The 17,056-nt window shown below is 40.4% G+C and overlaps 1 protein-coding gene across 1 annotated transcript in view; it reads right to left on the bottom strand.

Moving 5' to 3' along the window:
• The window catches only part of LOC117225106 (uncharacterized), a 327,978-nt gene extending 311,269 nt beyond the window's left edge, over nt 1-16,709 (bottom strand). The window contains exon 1 of the mRNA XM_033478431.2: nt 16,083-16,709. Within this exon, the coding sequence (XP_033334322.1) occupies nt 16,083-16,134 (52 nt within the window). The 5' untranslated portion in view covers nt 16,135-16,709. The remainder of the gene's footprint in view (nt 1-16,082) is intronic.
• Nucleotides 16,710-17,056: the final 347 nt, after the last annotated feature.

The following is a 17,056-nucleotide window of genomic DNA, read 5'->3' as shown; positions in this document are numbered from 1 at the left end:
TATTTCGGACATACACCAAGCGACTATGTGAATGTTGACATTCACCGGTGAAAGTCGACATTCTCCAGATTTCGGTGTTTCACTGTAACATATACATAAATATAAAATGAATTTCATCTGTACATAAAATAAATGCATAAAACCCGCAGTCTAATTACAACGTATACTTGAATTCAGAAATTCACTGAATCGTTTCCAATGAAAGAGTCACTATAGTTCCAACAATTTTGAAATAAAAACTGTGAAATCGGTCAATTAGTCACGCCCGGTATGTTTAACATTAATAAATTGCAGTGTGTGTTCCCTCTGAATATCGGATGGCCACTAATCCCTCCTCCCTCTGAAATCTCGCAGCACAAACATATCGGCGAGCCCCGGCTTCTCTTAACGAGGAAACGCACGTGCAAGACGGGAGGGCAGCCGCGAAAACGTGCCACTGCCGGTATTCGCTAAAGTATCCCAATAAAAAGACCAGCCGTGTGGCAGGCTATATCGCAAAACTATCGCGCTATACTTTTGCCGCAACTGCGATTCCAAGTTCGAAACTATTCTGACGTTCGGAGGGACTCGCAGTCGTGTTCTTAGAACGAGCCGCGGCCGGGGCAATAAACCGTGGACTTAAAGTTTCGTGTATGGCGCTCTCTTACAACCGGGACACACATTACACACGTAGGCGAGCCCGTAATGCGGTAAAATGCTATGAGAATGCGGATTGCGAGGTAATAACCAACCGCCGCTGAATGTAGACTTCTGCTCTTGTTGTAGGAAAAATGTATTCTCGCTTCTGCAGTTACGAAAACTCTTGCCGTATCGAAGATGTGTGGAAAATGATCGCGATAGCCGGGAGAAATCGATTCGAACGGTCGAATCATACATCGTTTGCGCTGGAACATCCTGTCGGACTCGCGATGAAGATTTCGGAATAGTATCTATTAAATACTATATATACGGGCACAGTTGTCTTTTTTTGTAGGGGTAAAATGATTTTTATATAGTTTTAATTTATACTTCATAATAGACTTAAAGTACAATTCATAGTAGATTGAAAATATAATTTATATTAAAATATTGTAATAAAATATTATTCATATTAGATACACATTAAACTGCGTATCTTCATTCATTCATAAGATCGATTAAGGTTAAAGATTTAGCAAAAGTTATTTTTCTAGTTAGTTCATTCTGTTCTTCATTCTGCTTGCGCGATAAAGTGATCTATTCAAATAGCGATTTTCATTAAAATCTGCGATATATTCACAAGCGATTGATATCAATAACACTACACATATTACTCTTTCGCTAGATCTATTTTTCCCTATAACTTATAACTTATATATATACGAAAGACATTTTTCAAACTTTCGTTACAGGCTCAGATAAAATAGTTAAAAAAAACGAGAATTTTTTTATTTTTTTGTCATTCCAAATAATAACAGAATTAAAAAAAACCATTTTGGTCATTGGTCATCTAAAAACAATTAAAGTCAATCCAGTTTTAAAAATATTATTGCGTTTTAAAAGGTGTACGAACATTCTTGTGAACTACTGCAACATACTGTTAAATTGCATCGACCTTGCAATTACAATTACAATTACCAAAATCGAACCGATTAGTTACAGAATTAGTAACGTAATCGTCATTTCCATGAAACATTCGCTGCGTGTATATACTTTTGCTCGTCACTGTGTCAATAAATCTGCCCGTGACACTGACACGAATAGTTTACCACTAATAAATGAATCTGTCCATGACTTAAAAGACAATGGGATGATTCATAACGCGGTAAGCATACGGAAAGCGTAAACCGGTGATGCGTGAAACATTGAAACCCTCCATCCGATTTCCTGTTAGAGATTTTCAGTGATAATAAGCCCTGAGCGTTACTCAGGAATGTCATATCGTATCAGCGTGCGCGCTCATACACGTCAAACCGTTTATTATCGCATTCGCGCCAGTTGGGCATTCGTGTATATTATTAAACCATCCTCGCCTTCGGGATACGCCATCTTCGCGCATTCGCGGTCGTTTCTAAAATTACCCGTCCATCTCCCTTTTACTTCGTTTTCACAGTCCTCTCTTTTAGGGCCCTCACGCGTCTACTCACCGCGTGTTCGCGCACGGCATTTTCGTTCGAACAGCCGTGAGCAGCCCGCCACTTCGGCACGCGGTTTTCTAAACGGGGATCAAAAGCGGAATGCTCACGCGTTTCCCCAGATTTTCGTGCGTTCTCACCTATTCATAATCCGGCGTTAAATGGGCTTTCACGCGGGATTGGCGCGTGCCGCCATTACGAACACCATTGTACACTGTTGGTTGTAGCATCAAACGAATTCACTCTTTTTGACATTTCGATGATCAGGGGCGTGATATATGATTGAATCGAATGTAGATACCCCGGCGAATGAACGTTTCCCATATTACGTGAAAAAATAACGTATGTCGTACCTTTTCTACATTAAAATTTATACCGTAGTTGCAGATTCTACTTTGTACAAAATGTTCATTCGTTAATCGCTCGATATACTTTTCACTAAAACAGATTGAAATGATACCATTTAAAAGATTAATTATAAAGCATCGAACAAGTGTTCATTCATTAGATTTCAATGAGCTGAACGAATTCAACAGTCATTCTTCTCAATCACTTTTTGAACAGTTTTGTTTTAGGAATTTTTCAGTACCTATCAGGACTATTTGATTAACTTTTTATTATTGTGTCAATTTGATATCAAAGCACAGATTAAGCTGTAGACGCGAAGTATATTGATGAGAGTTGAAAATCTTGTTTTAAACATTTACTCTAACACATTAATTACCGTGACAATTTTCCAATTTAGTTTTAGAATTATGGTTGGTACGACAGGGTCTGTATTACTTTAATGACTACAAGATAGAGAATCTGAAATGTGCCATTCTGAAGCCTGTATGAATTGCGAAAGACATAAAGAGCAAATGAAGCGTGTGAAGATTTTATATTAAGCAAAACTATCAATGTTAACAATTCTAATCAGAAATACACCATTTGGAAAATGTGTATTAGATACGATATAAAGACGGCCATAGAAAAAGGAAACGAGAATGAATGGAAACGGATGAATGACCAGAGTGAATGGATTTGCAATTAATGTAAATCAAATACAGTTCCAAGCCGTGAGGCTGAATAAATAAATATATCGCATGTAGCTTTCATCTATCAAAATATAACTGAATGAACTGCTATGAAAGAGGACAGAACACCTCAGTAAATTAATTTGAAAGAAATCACGACCATTTTAGGTAATTATAAATTTTTGTTTGCGTCTAAAAAGGAATCATACTTTATAAATCTAAAACAGATTTACGGAGTCTTCTGAACCATGGGCGAAGGTAGTCGACGATTTTAAAAGTTGAATCCTACAATTAAAAAGGAACTGTCTCTTAAAGTGCCGAAACTGTCAAAACTTTCGGAAGCTTCCTTTCCATTTAAAATGTATCGAGTGGAAAAACTATGTTATATCGACCAACTTCGATGGAGTTCTAAATTAAATCTAGAACGTTCTAACACGGAAATCAAGTAGTTCTAACGCGGAAAGTTTTTGTTTGCTGCTCGCAGCTTCGAGGCTCCTACCAGTATTTATAAATTGATTGTAGTTACACACACGATAAGCGTAGAAATATACAGTCGGTAACGAAAATATTGGGACATCTTTTAAAACGGAACAACTTTTTCAGCACTGGATTAAACGACTCAAATATTTTTTAGATGATAGAGGAACCAGTCTGCTAGACCATAATTAGAATGCTTTTTAAAATCTTTGCCATTGCTTAACCTCTTAGCTATGGACGACGTGTATACACGTCATAAAGAAATAGCAATTTCACATCTTAGAACAAAAATACTTCTCCTACGATTTAGGTTAAAATGCTTGTGAAATATATTGTTAAATTTCGCGCATTTTAGGATAATTCTAGAACAACTTGTCGAAAGGAACTGCTCACACTTACTGGCCGAAAGGGTAAAAAATCGGGACAAAACTGCGATTTTTGCGATCTTTAATTGTTTATAGCTCATCACTTAAAAAATGAAAGTTTTTTATTTTCTTTTGTCATTCTAAACAATAGCAAAATTAGCAGCCTAGTTAACCAGTCTAGTAGACTGGTTATATTCTCTATCATCTAAAAAATATTATTCCGTTTTAAAAGGTTTACGAACACTTCTGTGGGTCGCTGTATGTTTACAGTATAAGGAATACTTTTAAAGAATGGGAACTTAGCACAATGTTTACAGTGTCCTATGTTTCATCAGATACAGACTAAAACTGAAATGGGTGGTGGGAGAATGGAACTGTCAACAAGTGCCGATTGTTTATTATCTAGGAGATACATTCCTACGATCATTTCTCAGTTAAGTTGGTTTAGCTACAATATGAAACCTCTTAGCAAAAACAAGTTGCCGACTGTAAATAATTAATGGCTTGTTTTTCCGGCTATGATTACTTCATCGCGAAGAATAATACTTGCGCAATCGATTGATTGCGACTTGTGGTTTACATGCTTGAAAGTGCAAGATTCATTTTCACCACGAGAATAATTATTTGTATTAATTTCAGTTATATACATTAACATTTATTATATCTATTATTACATGTTTATTATGATTTAGTACGAACACATTTCCGAAAACACAATGCATTGTGAACTTCAGTGAATTATCAATTGTTACGCATTGTCGAATATCATTATTCATTAATTGTATACAAACTGTTTTTATTTGTTTACGGTATACCTAATATCAATTCTGTTACAAGTATGAGCAATGAGATATTCGAGTTGCCATTTTTGAAATTTCTTTAATATTAATTTGCATGTTTGTAAAAGTGTAAATCAATCTGCGCTTCTATTCTTGACACACTGTTATGTTGTTTTTTCAAAATAAAAATTTAAAGTAAACAGCAAGTAGAAACTTCAGTAATTCTACAACGTTTGCTTTTATTCAATGCTGCATTTCAACTGATGATAAATACATATCTGCATTGGACAAAAGCAATTACATTGTTTAAATGGGAACGTTTGAGTACTTTTATTTATATATTTGATATTTCATGAAGATATTGTAGACGCTGAAATAATTTGTTATACTAAAATATCAGCGTGCAGCATTATGCGATGCACGTATAAATAACTTATGACACTGATGCAGAATATTCGACAAAGATCAAAAGTTATTATGAAGTTACGTAATGAAATGTAATAGATAAACGTGTTTAAGAGTCGAATCATAGGAAAGCTATTTATATTGTATAAATGCATTCTTCCTTATTTATTGTATTGTTTTATAGGAAATATTTTATACCTTATGAAAATGGTATAGACCAAGATGGAAATGAAACTGAGACCAGAAAGCTAAAATTGATCATACTGGATGGTATTTTAACTGTTTAGTGCCTTAAATATCGAACATACTGCTATAGAACTGAATTTTCAAAATTAGTAAAAATATTAGTGTTGCCCATATGTGACCGGCGCAGTACTCAACGTGTTAATAAAATTAAATGAAATTGTAAACGTTCATTCTTGTTAACTTGACGCTCCATAGTTTTCAAAAAATTAATTGCTTTATTACTCACACGAAGGGGATAAGTAAATCATCGTATAACAGAGGAAAATCGAAGCTATCGAATGACATGTGAGATGGAACTAATGTAACTAATATATATATATATATATATATATATATATATATATATATATATATATATATTAATTATATATTATATATATTCGTGTATATATAATATATAATTAATATGCGGGAAATTGAAATCAAAATAAGAAAGGCACGACCTTACGGTTCGACTCAAAATATTCATTCAAAGTAATCGCCAAGATTCGTTCAGCACAAAGATGGCCACATTCAAGCAGATCTAATAAAAGAGGAAATTATCCCGTTGACTCTTATGTTGATCAAACAGTTACGCCTGGAATCACGATCGAAGAGCAAGTAGAATGTCGTAATTCTTGGAGCAGAATTCCGAGTCGATCTAATTGTGCCGGCGCCGTATCCGAATCGCCTTACGCCGGTAAAAAGATTCGTTCGTGAAACACGGGGATGTCTCACAGTCTCCGCAAGACGAGACGAGACGAGACGAGATGAGACGAGACGCGAGGTGAGGCAAGGCGAGGCGGCGAAGCCTTCGACAGATGCAAGACGTTTACCTGGCACGAGTCTCCGAAGACTCATTGCGGTACAATTCAACGTTTCTCTCCTGTCTATCTTTTTTCATTCCCCTCGGAGGGCTGTCCCGCTTCTTCCGGCCGCGGATCCTGAGGCGAGGCCGAGGCCGAAGCGAGGTTGAGGCCACCCCCGCGGGAACAACGACGGAAATTGACAAAAGCCCGCGTTGGAGGCGCGTGAGCGCAGGTACAGTGGCTCCTTTTCGTCGTATCTCCTTCGCCGGAGACGCGCATTTTCGCCGCAATGGAAATCCGAGAAAGCCGCGAGGTTCATTCAAAGCCCCGGCTGTTTTTTCCTCTTTCCTTGGCCAGGAGAAGTCCGCGAACCGTGAGACGCATTCATCGTATCCCGTGGGGACTTTCCCTAGCTAATGCGAGATGAAATTACAGCCCCCCGGGGTTCCGGTCGACGGTCACGCCGTCTACTCGAAAGACACTAGCCGAGCCTCTACCTCCGGCAGCTTCTCTTTCAGGTTCTCAACCTTTGCTTTCTTCGTCCTTCGAGCCCCCTTCTATCCTTTCGAATGTTCGTACACACGCGGAGGCATTCGTTTCAACCCGTTTAGTCGCCGCGCCACACCGCGCCACGCCGGCTAGAACGACCGTTTACCCTTACAAAAAAGCTGCCCTTAATCTACGACCGAGACCAGCCGGCCCTTCCTCTACCCCCGGAGTTTCAAAGAAGACTTTTCTAGTTATTGAAGGAGAATATTCGCCCGGATTTAACGAGATAACTTGTACTTTTACGATCAAAGATTGACAGCCAGCGATACCGGGCCCTTTATTCCGTCCTCTATCTTTTGCTTGCTCCCGCGACCCTGCTCAACCAGTCTTAATTTTGATAGCTGAATTCGTTTCCGCGAGGATCATTAATTTCCGCTTGCTCGGCTGGGACGCGAGCTCGCTTTGTACAGTTACCCGTGGAATTCTACGTGCCCCAGTCAAATTTCGAACATCGTGGACGATACGCTGATGTTCTGAATATTTCGGCACATTAATTACTAGTCTGACGATTTTCATGTCTGAAGACAGACCTGACTGCTTAAAGTGTTTTTTTTTTTTTAATGAAAACTGGAATACGAATAAATAACATTTTAATTACAATGGTGTCTACTAAACAACGGACCATTGTACCAAATTACAAGTTGAAAGTTGTCCGAAATTCTTGTGAAGTCTTGATAGGTTTCTATCTCTCATTTAACAGTCATGATAAGACTGCGGATTTGATTCGTACGTGACAAAAATAGCTAGAATTGAAGATAACGAAAATATTGAAAGAATAACAAATCGTCTACAGATTATCGTCCTTTTACAAAAGTTATTGCAGAAAGAAAGAATTTCTAAAGCGGTTCCTATTATCTGCAACAGATCGCAGTCTAATGACAATACATTTTATAAACTTCGAGATATATACCTATTCTTCCTACTTATACAGGGTTCCCCGGAAAGAATCATCCGATTTCAAAAATTTATATTTTAAAAAATTACACACAGAAAATTATAATTCAAACACGAATATAACGGGAAAATGTGCGAGTTTTACTTTTTACCCCATTGGCACTTGGAGGTTTGGAATTTTCTTAACACGCAACTACCAAACCGTTAGATTGGTCGCAGTTCATCCGATAATATGGTTCTACACAGTTGGCCTCCGAGATCACCCGACCTAACCCCATGCGACTTCTTCCTTTGGGGATTTGTGAAGGATCTTGTCTTTGTACCACCTTTACCTCTACAAGTGTAAATGAACTGAAAAAACGCATTTGTGATGCTGTACAAACAATTACCAGAGATACATTACACCGTGTTTGGCAAGAACTTTCATATCGCAATGATATCATACGTGTAACGAAAGGAAGTCATATTGAACACCTGTAAACAAAAACTCACACATTTTCCCGTTATATTCGTGTTTGAATTATAATTTTCTGTGTGTAATTTTCTAAAATATAAATTTTTGAAATCGGATGATTCTTTCCGGGGAACCCTGTATAATGAATTTCATTATGTTGCATTATGGATTTATCATGTTTGTAGACAAGAATACAGAAAATATGTCATTTCTCCTCGTATTTGAAGTTTTTAATGTGTGCTAATTAACTGTTTTTGATATCCGGTGATTGTATGGTGATGCTCGCGAAATATCAGTTCCGCTATTCACCTTTGAAATTATGTTGATCAACTGAACCGTGCGATGTATAGAATATGTCATCGCCATTGAAGTTAGCGATCAACTGTTAATTCGATTTAATTCATCAAACGACGCTCCGTTACACTTTGTTTTTGAGTAGCCACAGTCTTTTTGTCACTTTTGTAAACTGTACTCGTGTCTGATCGATTGATGTTACTATTTGCACACCATCACTGTTCTGTAACGCTGGCATGATGATTCATTGCATTCTACTGTCCGCAAATGAAATATGATGCTCGGTTCTGTGCTGGGAGAATATTTTTTCGTAGGGGCAGAAAGCATTGGAGATAGTTTCGAAAAAGTGAAGCAACTTACATTTGCTATTTTTTACATTTGCTGAAGTACAGTAAATTCTCCCTAATTGACGCTCAGCTTGGAAACAAAAATGAACAATTTAGGAAGAAGAGGTACGATTAATCGAGTCTTGCGGCTCATTTTTATAGTTGTTGGCAATCAGTAACTGTAAAAATGGATCCGCGTGTCTCCTCTTTCCAAATTGCCCATTTTCGTTTCCAAGCTGAGCGTCGATTAGAGAGAATTTACTGCAACGTGCAATTGAACATGTTCCACGAAGAAAATAGTTTATTCCCACCTTTGTTGAGTCGACATCGATTAATTCGCACGTGTCTACAAACAATCCGCCATCAAGGTACATTTCAGTATTTCAACAAACGACGTCAGGGCAGTACGAGTCGTTGAATTGCGTACAACTGATGTGTACTTTAGCCAATGTTTAGGCAGTTCGACAATAGTTCATAGAGAATGCACAGCAGCGCTATGCGACAGCAACGGCAGCAATTGTGGAACACAATGTTCAACGATGATTTATTAAATCATAATTACACGATTAGAGCGATAATATCGGTGTTCATCGTATTTTATATCTAAATCTACATCAGTTTACTGTTATCGAATAAATTTGCTTGTATTAAAAAACATGAAGTCTACCTAGCTGTTATAACGAAATTACTTATTTCGTCAAATATGTGCAGCTTTCGATGCAATTATTCGTTCATGTCAAATGTTTGAATGCATTTTTCGCTTCCATCGTTGTTCAATATTTACACTTCCATTCGGAACAATTTCTTCGAAAAAAAGCGACTTTACAAGCATTGCTATTGAGACGTAAAATACATTCAAAGCTGCTGATTCTCAATTTTTCAAATGAAGAAAGTACGTAAAATTTCCGGAACAATGTCGGCATTCGAAGTGAAATAAACATACAGCATAATAAAGCGTGCATAATCAACGTACGAATAATTACAAGAATAAATTACTCCGCTGAGTGGGATATGCAAACGCTTGAAAATACGCTCGCTGGAAACAACAGAGAATAAATTACGAAGATCAAAAGAATGGGACACACTTTTTACGCGTAAACAATGGCCGCGAAAGAAAAGAGCGGTTCGTAGCGCGGGCTATCAAAGAGTAACTTCCAAAGGCGAGGTTCACCTTTAATTACGGTCGAGGTTCTAAAAGTAAAAAAAGCATAATGTATCACAGTCATTCTTCCCGATGTTAATGATTATTCACATTAACTTGTCTAAACTTTGCGACGCATAAAAAAAAGGAGGGCACAATCTAGCAGACCTCGGTCAAGCATATACAACGAGTCATAGACAAGTGAAACCGTGCAACTATCGATCAAGGAAACTTTTGTCTCAATTTTCTTCAACCGCATACTCTAGAAAGAGACAATCCATATAAACAATTGGGAAATTCAATCTATCTAATAAGAATTAATAGGACAATATCTCGAAAATATTTTCCTCAAGTTTTATCATGTTCATTGCATAGACAAAGCTGCAATCAATTTTACAGGTGCACGTTTATGCAATTCGGCAAGTAGATATCAACACTCGAACGACGGATTTTGTTTAAGGATTGAGTTTAAGAATGTCGACACATTGCTCATGCTTCATTAAGTTTGTTAGAGGGAGAACGAAACTTCTTATCGGCTACGGACTCTTACTATTGATGCAGACAATTTTTATTTTGCTTGAAGATCGACAGTCTACTTCGGATCGTTTACATTTACAACTGCATTCATCAATTGTTTCAACATATTTTTCTCAGACATCTATTCTAGACGCGTCAGTTTTTCTATAAACGTTAATGAAACGTGTGAACTATAAACGCATTGGCTATATTAGTAATATCTACGAGTCTATGCAAATTTTATTTAGGTCGTTCGATTTTTTACAAACAGATAAGCAATTTTTGTGTCCAACAGTGTTTATTTCCTACAGTATTTATAAAATCAGTTTTCTATCCACAGTTTAGGATGCTGGTGGAATTAGGTTCTTCCGATGCTTAACTCAATTGAGAAAAAATGTTTGTTTTGCAGATCAGCATTATCAGATGACACCGACCATCGTAACTCCGCAGAAAAAAGTCACCTTAGAGTGGGGAAAATGTACGAATACAAGCGGAAACAAACGTTTTAGCAATTGAAGCGTCACGGCTCCCTAAAATAGGAGACAGAAGTATTCGTCCAGACTTAAAAATAACTTTCTGCGGGTTTGTATCAAATCATTGACAATCATTTCACCGATAATATTTTAACCTGCACCATTTGACAGACATTGATTTCGCCGACAATATTAGTTTACCGACAATGTTTTCATCGACACTCGTTTCACCGACATTGACTTTATGTTTAGCTGTCAGTCGTATTGAATGACTATCATTGGCAAGTAAACACAAAGCCGATGTTGGTGAAATTTGTGTCGATGTAAATATTGTCGTTGATTTCCCATGTCGGTTAATTAATATCGTCGATCAAATGGTGTCAATTAAGACATTGTTGGTGAAATGATTCTGGGTGATTTGATATAAATCTATAATCTTTCTGTATTATATATATTATATACACACACACATATGTACTGTACTAAATTTGGTTAGGATGTGCAAAATGCAACATCGAATGTTTACTGGGCATTATACAACTAAGCTTTCAAATTTTTATTTCACTCTACAAAGACTATGGCCCTCTTGACAGCATCGCGCATGAACGACGCTAGATCAATGATCATAAATTGATCGCTAATTCTTCGTATTAGTGTGTCCTTGTTCTTTCTTAATTCTGTCAAAACTATTGAATTTATTTTCGTGGTTTTCGACTGGCAAATACGTAAAAATCCCATATTCCACAATTCAACACACCGAAATTTTTGCCACATATTTACCCACGAAAGCCACATATTTCTGTGACTGCAGAGAACAACGCCGCGTATCACAGGTTTCTACTGCCGCGATCACTAATTCATCGTATCGCCAGCGTTTCCAATTGCACTGTTTGTTGAGTTTATCAAATCCGTTTTTGTTTTCTTTCTAATGAGAATGTAAATCTTATCAATTAATGCACAAACTCAAATTTGTTGAAATCACACGTTGTTTTCTTACAGCCACAGAAATTACTTCGATCTTATGAAATTGTCCGACGCCGCTGAGTGGGCAGTCAAAAATGCTACGAAGAAATGTTCGAAGCTCGTGTAACAGTCAGCTATCAACTCGCCCCTTAACGCGATCTTAACGCGATCGTTGGAATACGGGAGCCACCATCGCCCCAGTAATTCAGGGATATCCGGCGCCACGATAATAAAGGATTACGAAGTCTCTGCCGATCTAAAGGCTATCAGCTGTCATTTTCTCACAGGCCGGATACCGGCGTTCCGATTATCATTGATCCTGATAGCCAGTTCACTCCCGGTGCACGCATCGCAAAGTTTCAAGCGAAGTCGACGGAGATAGCGGGGTGGAGCGAGGCGGAGGTGTTCGGGGGGTGGATGGGGGCCATTGTGCAGCACGCGTACGCTTCAGTTAAGTCACTCCGGAAAGTTTGCAGGTGGAGGAAGCCCAAGACCCGTTAATGCGTCGTAAATCGTTTCTCTCGCTCCGCGCACAAGTCAACCGCGGAGATTACACTCGACCGAGGTAGTCAAAAGTGACTCTCTGCAGCTTAGTCAAGTATCCGGTCTTAACAATGTACAGCTTGAGCGCGGGATTCCTCCTGGCTCGGCGTATCCGTACCGTGAAAAGCTTCGCCGGGCTTTCGGTCGTTTCGTGCGTCAGCCGAGTTCCGACAAGGGACATGCACACCGGCGGAATCATCAAAAACCGGGCTCGAAATCAAATGAGTTTGCTTAGGAGCAACAACGGAGAGTTTCGTGAGTGCAATCAAGCCGGAAAAGGAGGATCGGCCCGCTTGCGCGGCGTCGGCGTTGGGGCCGAGCCGGGCCGGGCTGGGTCGAGTCGGGTCGGGTTCTCAGTCGGGAGAAGCGAATCCGCACCCGCAAGGAACGACCCGTTCGTCCCCGCGATTTAAATTTCCGCCCTAAGGCAAACGAGCGAAACCCCGGCACCGAGCCGAGAAGATCGTTCGTCGAACCCCCGGTGCCAGTGATGGGATAAGTGCGACGCAATAGCTTCTTAATTACCGAGAAACTCGTTAGAATCTGTCTGGTCGGTGAGGTATTTCGCTTTTGTGAACGGGGAAGAGAGAATCAGAGAGCGAGAAAGAGAGAGACAACCCGACCAACCCGATATCGAGCCACGACAAAGAGCACCGTTACGCTCGTACACCGTTCCAAAGAGAAATGAAATTGATTTGCATTTCCGAAGAATTCTGATTGCACCGTACCGTCGATACGCAGGAATTCTCTTTGCCAATTTCAAGATTATTACCTGGGGCGGTGGAATTGCTTGCACGGCCGTGTATCGTCCAACGATTCGACCTTGCCAGGCTAACGAGAAATTAGGCGAGGCAATTATGCGAAGAGATACAAAGTAGCGTCTAGTTTAACCGAATGAGTGTAACACAATTTCCGAGAGTTTATGCGAATTAGTGCTGAGAACAGGAGAGAATGCTACGCGTTAAATAGATCTAGATGCTTATATAAATATTCATTGAAATTGTGCACGAAAAACTGTGACCACGTCCATGCAAGATTATCTGAATATTTACATTAGGTATACTAGATGATGTTGACAAAAAAATTGTATGAACAGATGATATTGATTACAAGTTTTATGAATCGATATTGACAAAATATCGTATGAATATATAATCTCCAGAAAAAGATTTTATGGATAGATGTTGACAAAAAATTGTATGAATAGATCGCATTGACAAAAATTTCTTCGATTATGTGCTGACAAAAAAATTGCATTGACAAAATATCGCATGATTGTATGATCTTGAGTAAAAGTTTTTATGAATAGATGTTGACAAAAAATGATATATATATAGAGATCGGTTGGCAAAAATTTCTACGAATATATGATGACAAAAAGTTGTATTAACAGATGATGTTGATAACAATTTTTATGAATAGATGTCCAAAATAATTGTAGGGTCGATGACAACTTCCGAACAACATTGTTAATTTGGTATGCAATATATGTTCAATAATAAACAAGTGTATTTAAACAAATTTGATTTTGTTTATGCAGTATCGCTGTCATAATCAGGATATCAAAGGGCGTGCAAGGAAACTGTGGACTTTTAGATTAATGCTCGATCATCAGACGAAACTATATTTGGTTGTGACAGTAATGGTATCTGGTTATATTGTCTGTAATCATATTTCTCATTGGTGCTCTAAAATTTCGAATAGATTGCAGGGGAATTCGAACGGATTCTAATTTTAAAGATACAACTGTGTAGTCGATACAACTGTAAATCGTGGCAATACTGTTGTTATAGTAGAGAAATGATCGAAAACAGGTGAGCTGAACAGATCATGTGACACTAGAGTACTCTCAAAGTGGAGGCAGATATACTATGTAGTTGGGAAGCAAATAGAATCTGACACCCACAAATACATAGGTTCGTGTTACGCATCCGCTTCCGTCGAAACATTATAAAAATACTGTTTCGGAAACGTGACGAGAGTAAGTAGTAATTCATAGTTGTAACAAAGATCTAAATTAAAGTGAATATAGTGCTAAAATGAACATTTATCGTCCATCAAATTTTGAAGCTAATTGTAAGTTAATCGGTAACCACACAGAAAAACGATATACTACTATCGCTTTATCAATGAAAATGAAAACTGTACCTGTATAAACACACTTTTTTTTTTTAATTTCTCTGAGTTAACTGTCGAATCCACAATATTTTTTCATTGTCCAAAATTTGTTCGTAAAAAATTGAATAACGTCATTGCAATGGTAGTCAACGTGTAAAATAACGTGTCTTGATTTTATAGAATGTTTATGATTGCTGTGCAGCAGTTGATGCATAACTCAGCGTCCTTGTCACTTCGTTTGTATCCCCGTGACAACCGATACACCCCGTCGAACGAGATTCACCCACATACCACTGTCATCATCCTTTGAAGTATAATTAAATCATGATTTTTATGAAACTTTGTATGCTCACAGAATAGTGAGAAACAATGTGAAGGTATTTTCCAGCTCTGGTAACTTGAAAACTCTGAGAACGGTAACACGAATCACATAGTTCGGTACAAATTAAAAAAATTCCATAAAACTATATGCCACGTAAAGTGCTCATGATATTTGCAACAAAGTGACGTGTGCTCGAGAATCGTCGGTTCGATTACATTCCTACTTCAAAAGTTATGAAGAACTAGGACGTTCACTGCAACACTCGCTCAGGTAAAAAAAGCCATAGAAAGCAATATTTACTATTTCCTTTGCAACTGCTGCCAAATGCAGTTATCTCAAAGATCCTCGTACACATGCTGTAGTAAACTAATCCCAAGTTCTTGAGGACCTCCATCTCGCTTGGTCCACTTTGGAACAAGTTTCCCCGTTTCAAATAGCGCGAGCAGATCTTTCTGAGTGACTTAAAATGTACGCAAAATATTTCCCTCTATCCCCATCCGACTCGAAGTCGGAGGCGAAGCTTTAGGGGGCGGTTCCACCCTGCGAAACCCGAGCCACCTTAGCTCGTAAAATTAATGTGTCACCGTTATTACCGGTTGTTCCGCAAGCCCGCAAAGATTCGCGACGATTCGACATAGCCGGAGACAGCTGACATGGTTTCGAAGCTGACAACCGCAGCACCGGTGGTTGCAGTTGCATCGGTCGACACAACAAACGCACAAAGCCGCTGCCAGCCTTCATTGTACGCCGCCGTGACTCTTTAGCGCGCTCGGTTTGCGAAGGAGAAGGCCGTTTCTTTGCTTAGCCGGGGCTCGCGAGCTCGCGCGCTCCCTTTGTCTCCGGTTTCACGCTTGAGGCGCGACGACGAAAGAAGGATTCGCGCGACAGCACTGGCAAACACGGCAACAGCGGGGCACTGGTTCGCAGGGCGCACGGTTTTCCGGGCACTTTATCGGCCGCGCGTTGTTCGTTGCCGAGCGTGATTCCTTTTTTTTTCGGTCGGCGGCCAGCTGACCGAATCGGCGGACGCGTCAACGACTGTTTGGCGAGGTGCCGGACAACGCGGCGAAGAAAAACCGGCCGGAAAAAAGGGGAAAATGGAGAACGCGACAGCGTGTTCGCGGCAATATTTCATCCGGCACGCGACGGGGGTCCGGCGGTCCTGTCACTTTGCCATATTACTGGCGATTAACCTCTTCCCACGCGTTGACACGCGCGTCGACGCGAGCCGCGTACCCACGCGTTCCGCTGCACGACCGCTGCGTGACACGCTAATCCGAACTCGAGTACGATCTTCGGCGGTCAACAGCGACGGCTTACCTGATATCACGAGGAAGGCGAACGCTGCTCTTAGCCACAGGTGGCGAGTCATCTTGAGTACCCGCGAATCGTCGCTCCTGTCGGTGGTCTGTTCGGTTTGTCACGGATTCCTTCTGTCGCACAATAATATACCACACCACTCCGAATCGTACGTTCCGCTAATTGAACAAAAAGGCTGGCAATCTTCGGCGACACATCGACGTGCGAGTAACTACCGATTCTCATCGATCCGACGGTACGATCATGTCGACCGCGAGTTAAACCGCACTATCCCTTGTTTTCTGTCGAATGGAAATGTCACCGCTACCACCGCACCGGTATCACCGTCGAACGAAACGTCAAACTCTCCCCATAGAGCGCACCGTACCAACTGATTGCTGCCGCTGGCTGGCTGGCTGACTGGCGGAGGGTGGCGACCGCGGCGATTCGAATTGCTGGCGTGCACCCGCGAGCGGAGCCGAGAGCCGAGAGCCGAGACCCGAGTCCCGACAGCGGACAGTCGCGAGGGTCGGAGAGCCGAGTTGAATTTTTCCTTTCACGTGGCCCGATCGCGTCGCGCGATTCTTTCTTGCGGGGACGCGTGTTCGGACGGACGCGCGAAACCGAAACGCGAGCCCAACGGAGGATCGACGGGAACCGTTGTATCGGATCCGCGGAACGTTATCGATCACCGCGTGCGGGAGCAAACGGCACGAGCACCAGAAGAGATTTTAAGCACTGTTGACAGGATAATTGCACGTATATCTGCACTGGATTGCGACAGACGAGACTGAGCGTCGCCGCGCGAAGCTGTTCCGCCGCGAGCCGCGCGTGCGCAGACCGCCCTTCGATCCCCCACCACCGATCTTCGCCCGAACCAGCCGAAAGATCGCCGCTCTCCGTTTCTCCGTACGGTCGTCGCGAGTGCTCGTCTCCGTCGCGCTCTCGTTACTCGACCATCGCCACTCGCCCCCGCAGCACGCACACGATCAACG

The sequence above is a fragment of the Megalopta genalis genome, chromosome 8 (genome assembly GCF_051020955.1).
Source record: "Megalopta genalis isolate 19385.01 chromosome 8, iyMegGena1_principal, whole genome shotgun sequence".
Lineage (NCBI taxonomy): Eukaryota > Metazoa > Arthropoda > Insecta > Hymenoptera > Halictidae > Megalopta > Megalopta genalis.
The sequence above is the reverse complement of the archived record's forward strand: the minus strand, read 5'-3'. Positions and strand labels throughout refer to the sequence as shown.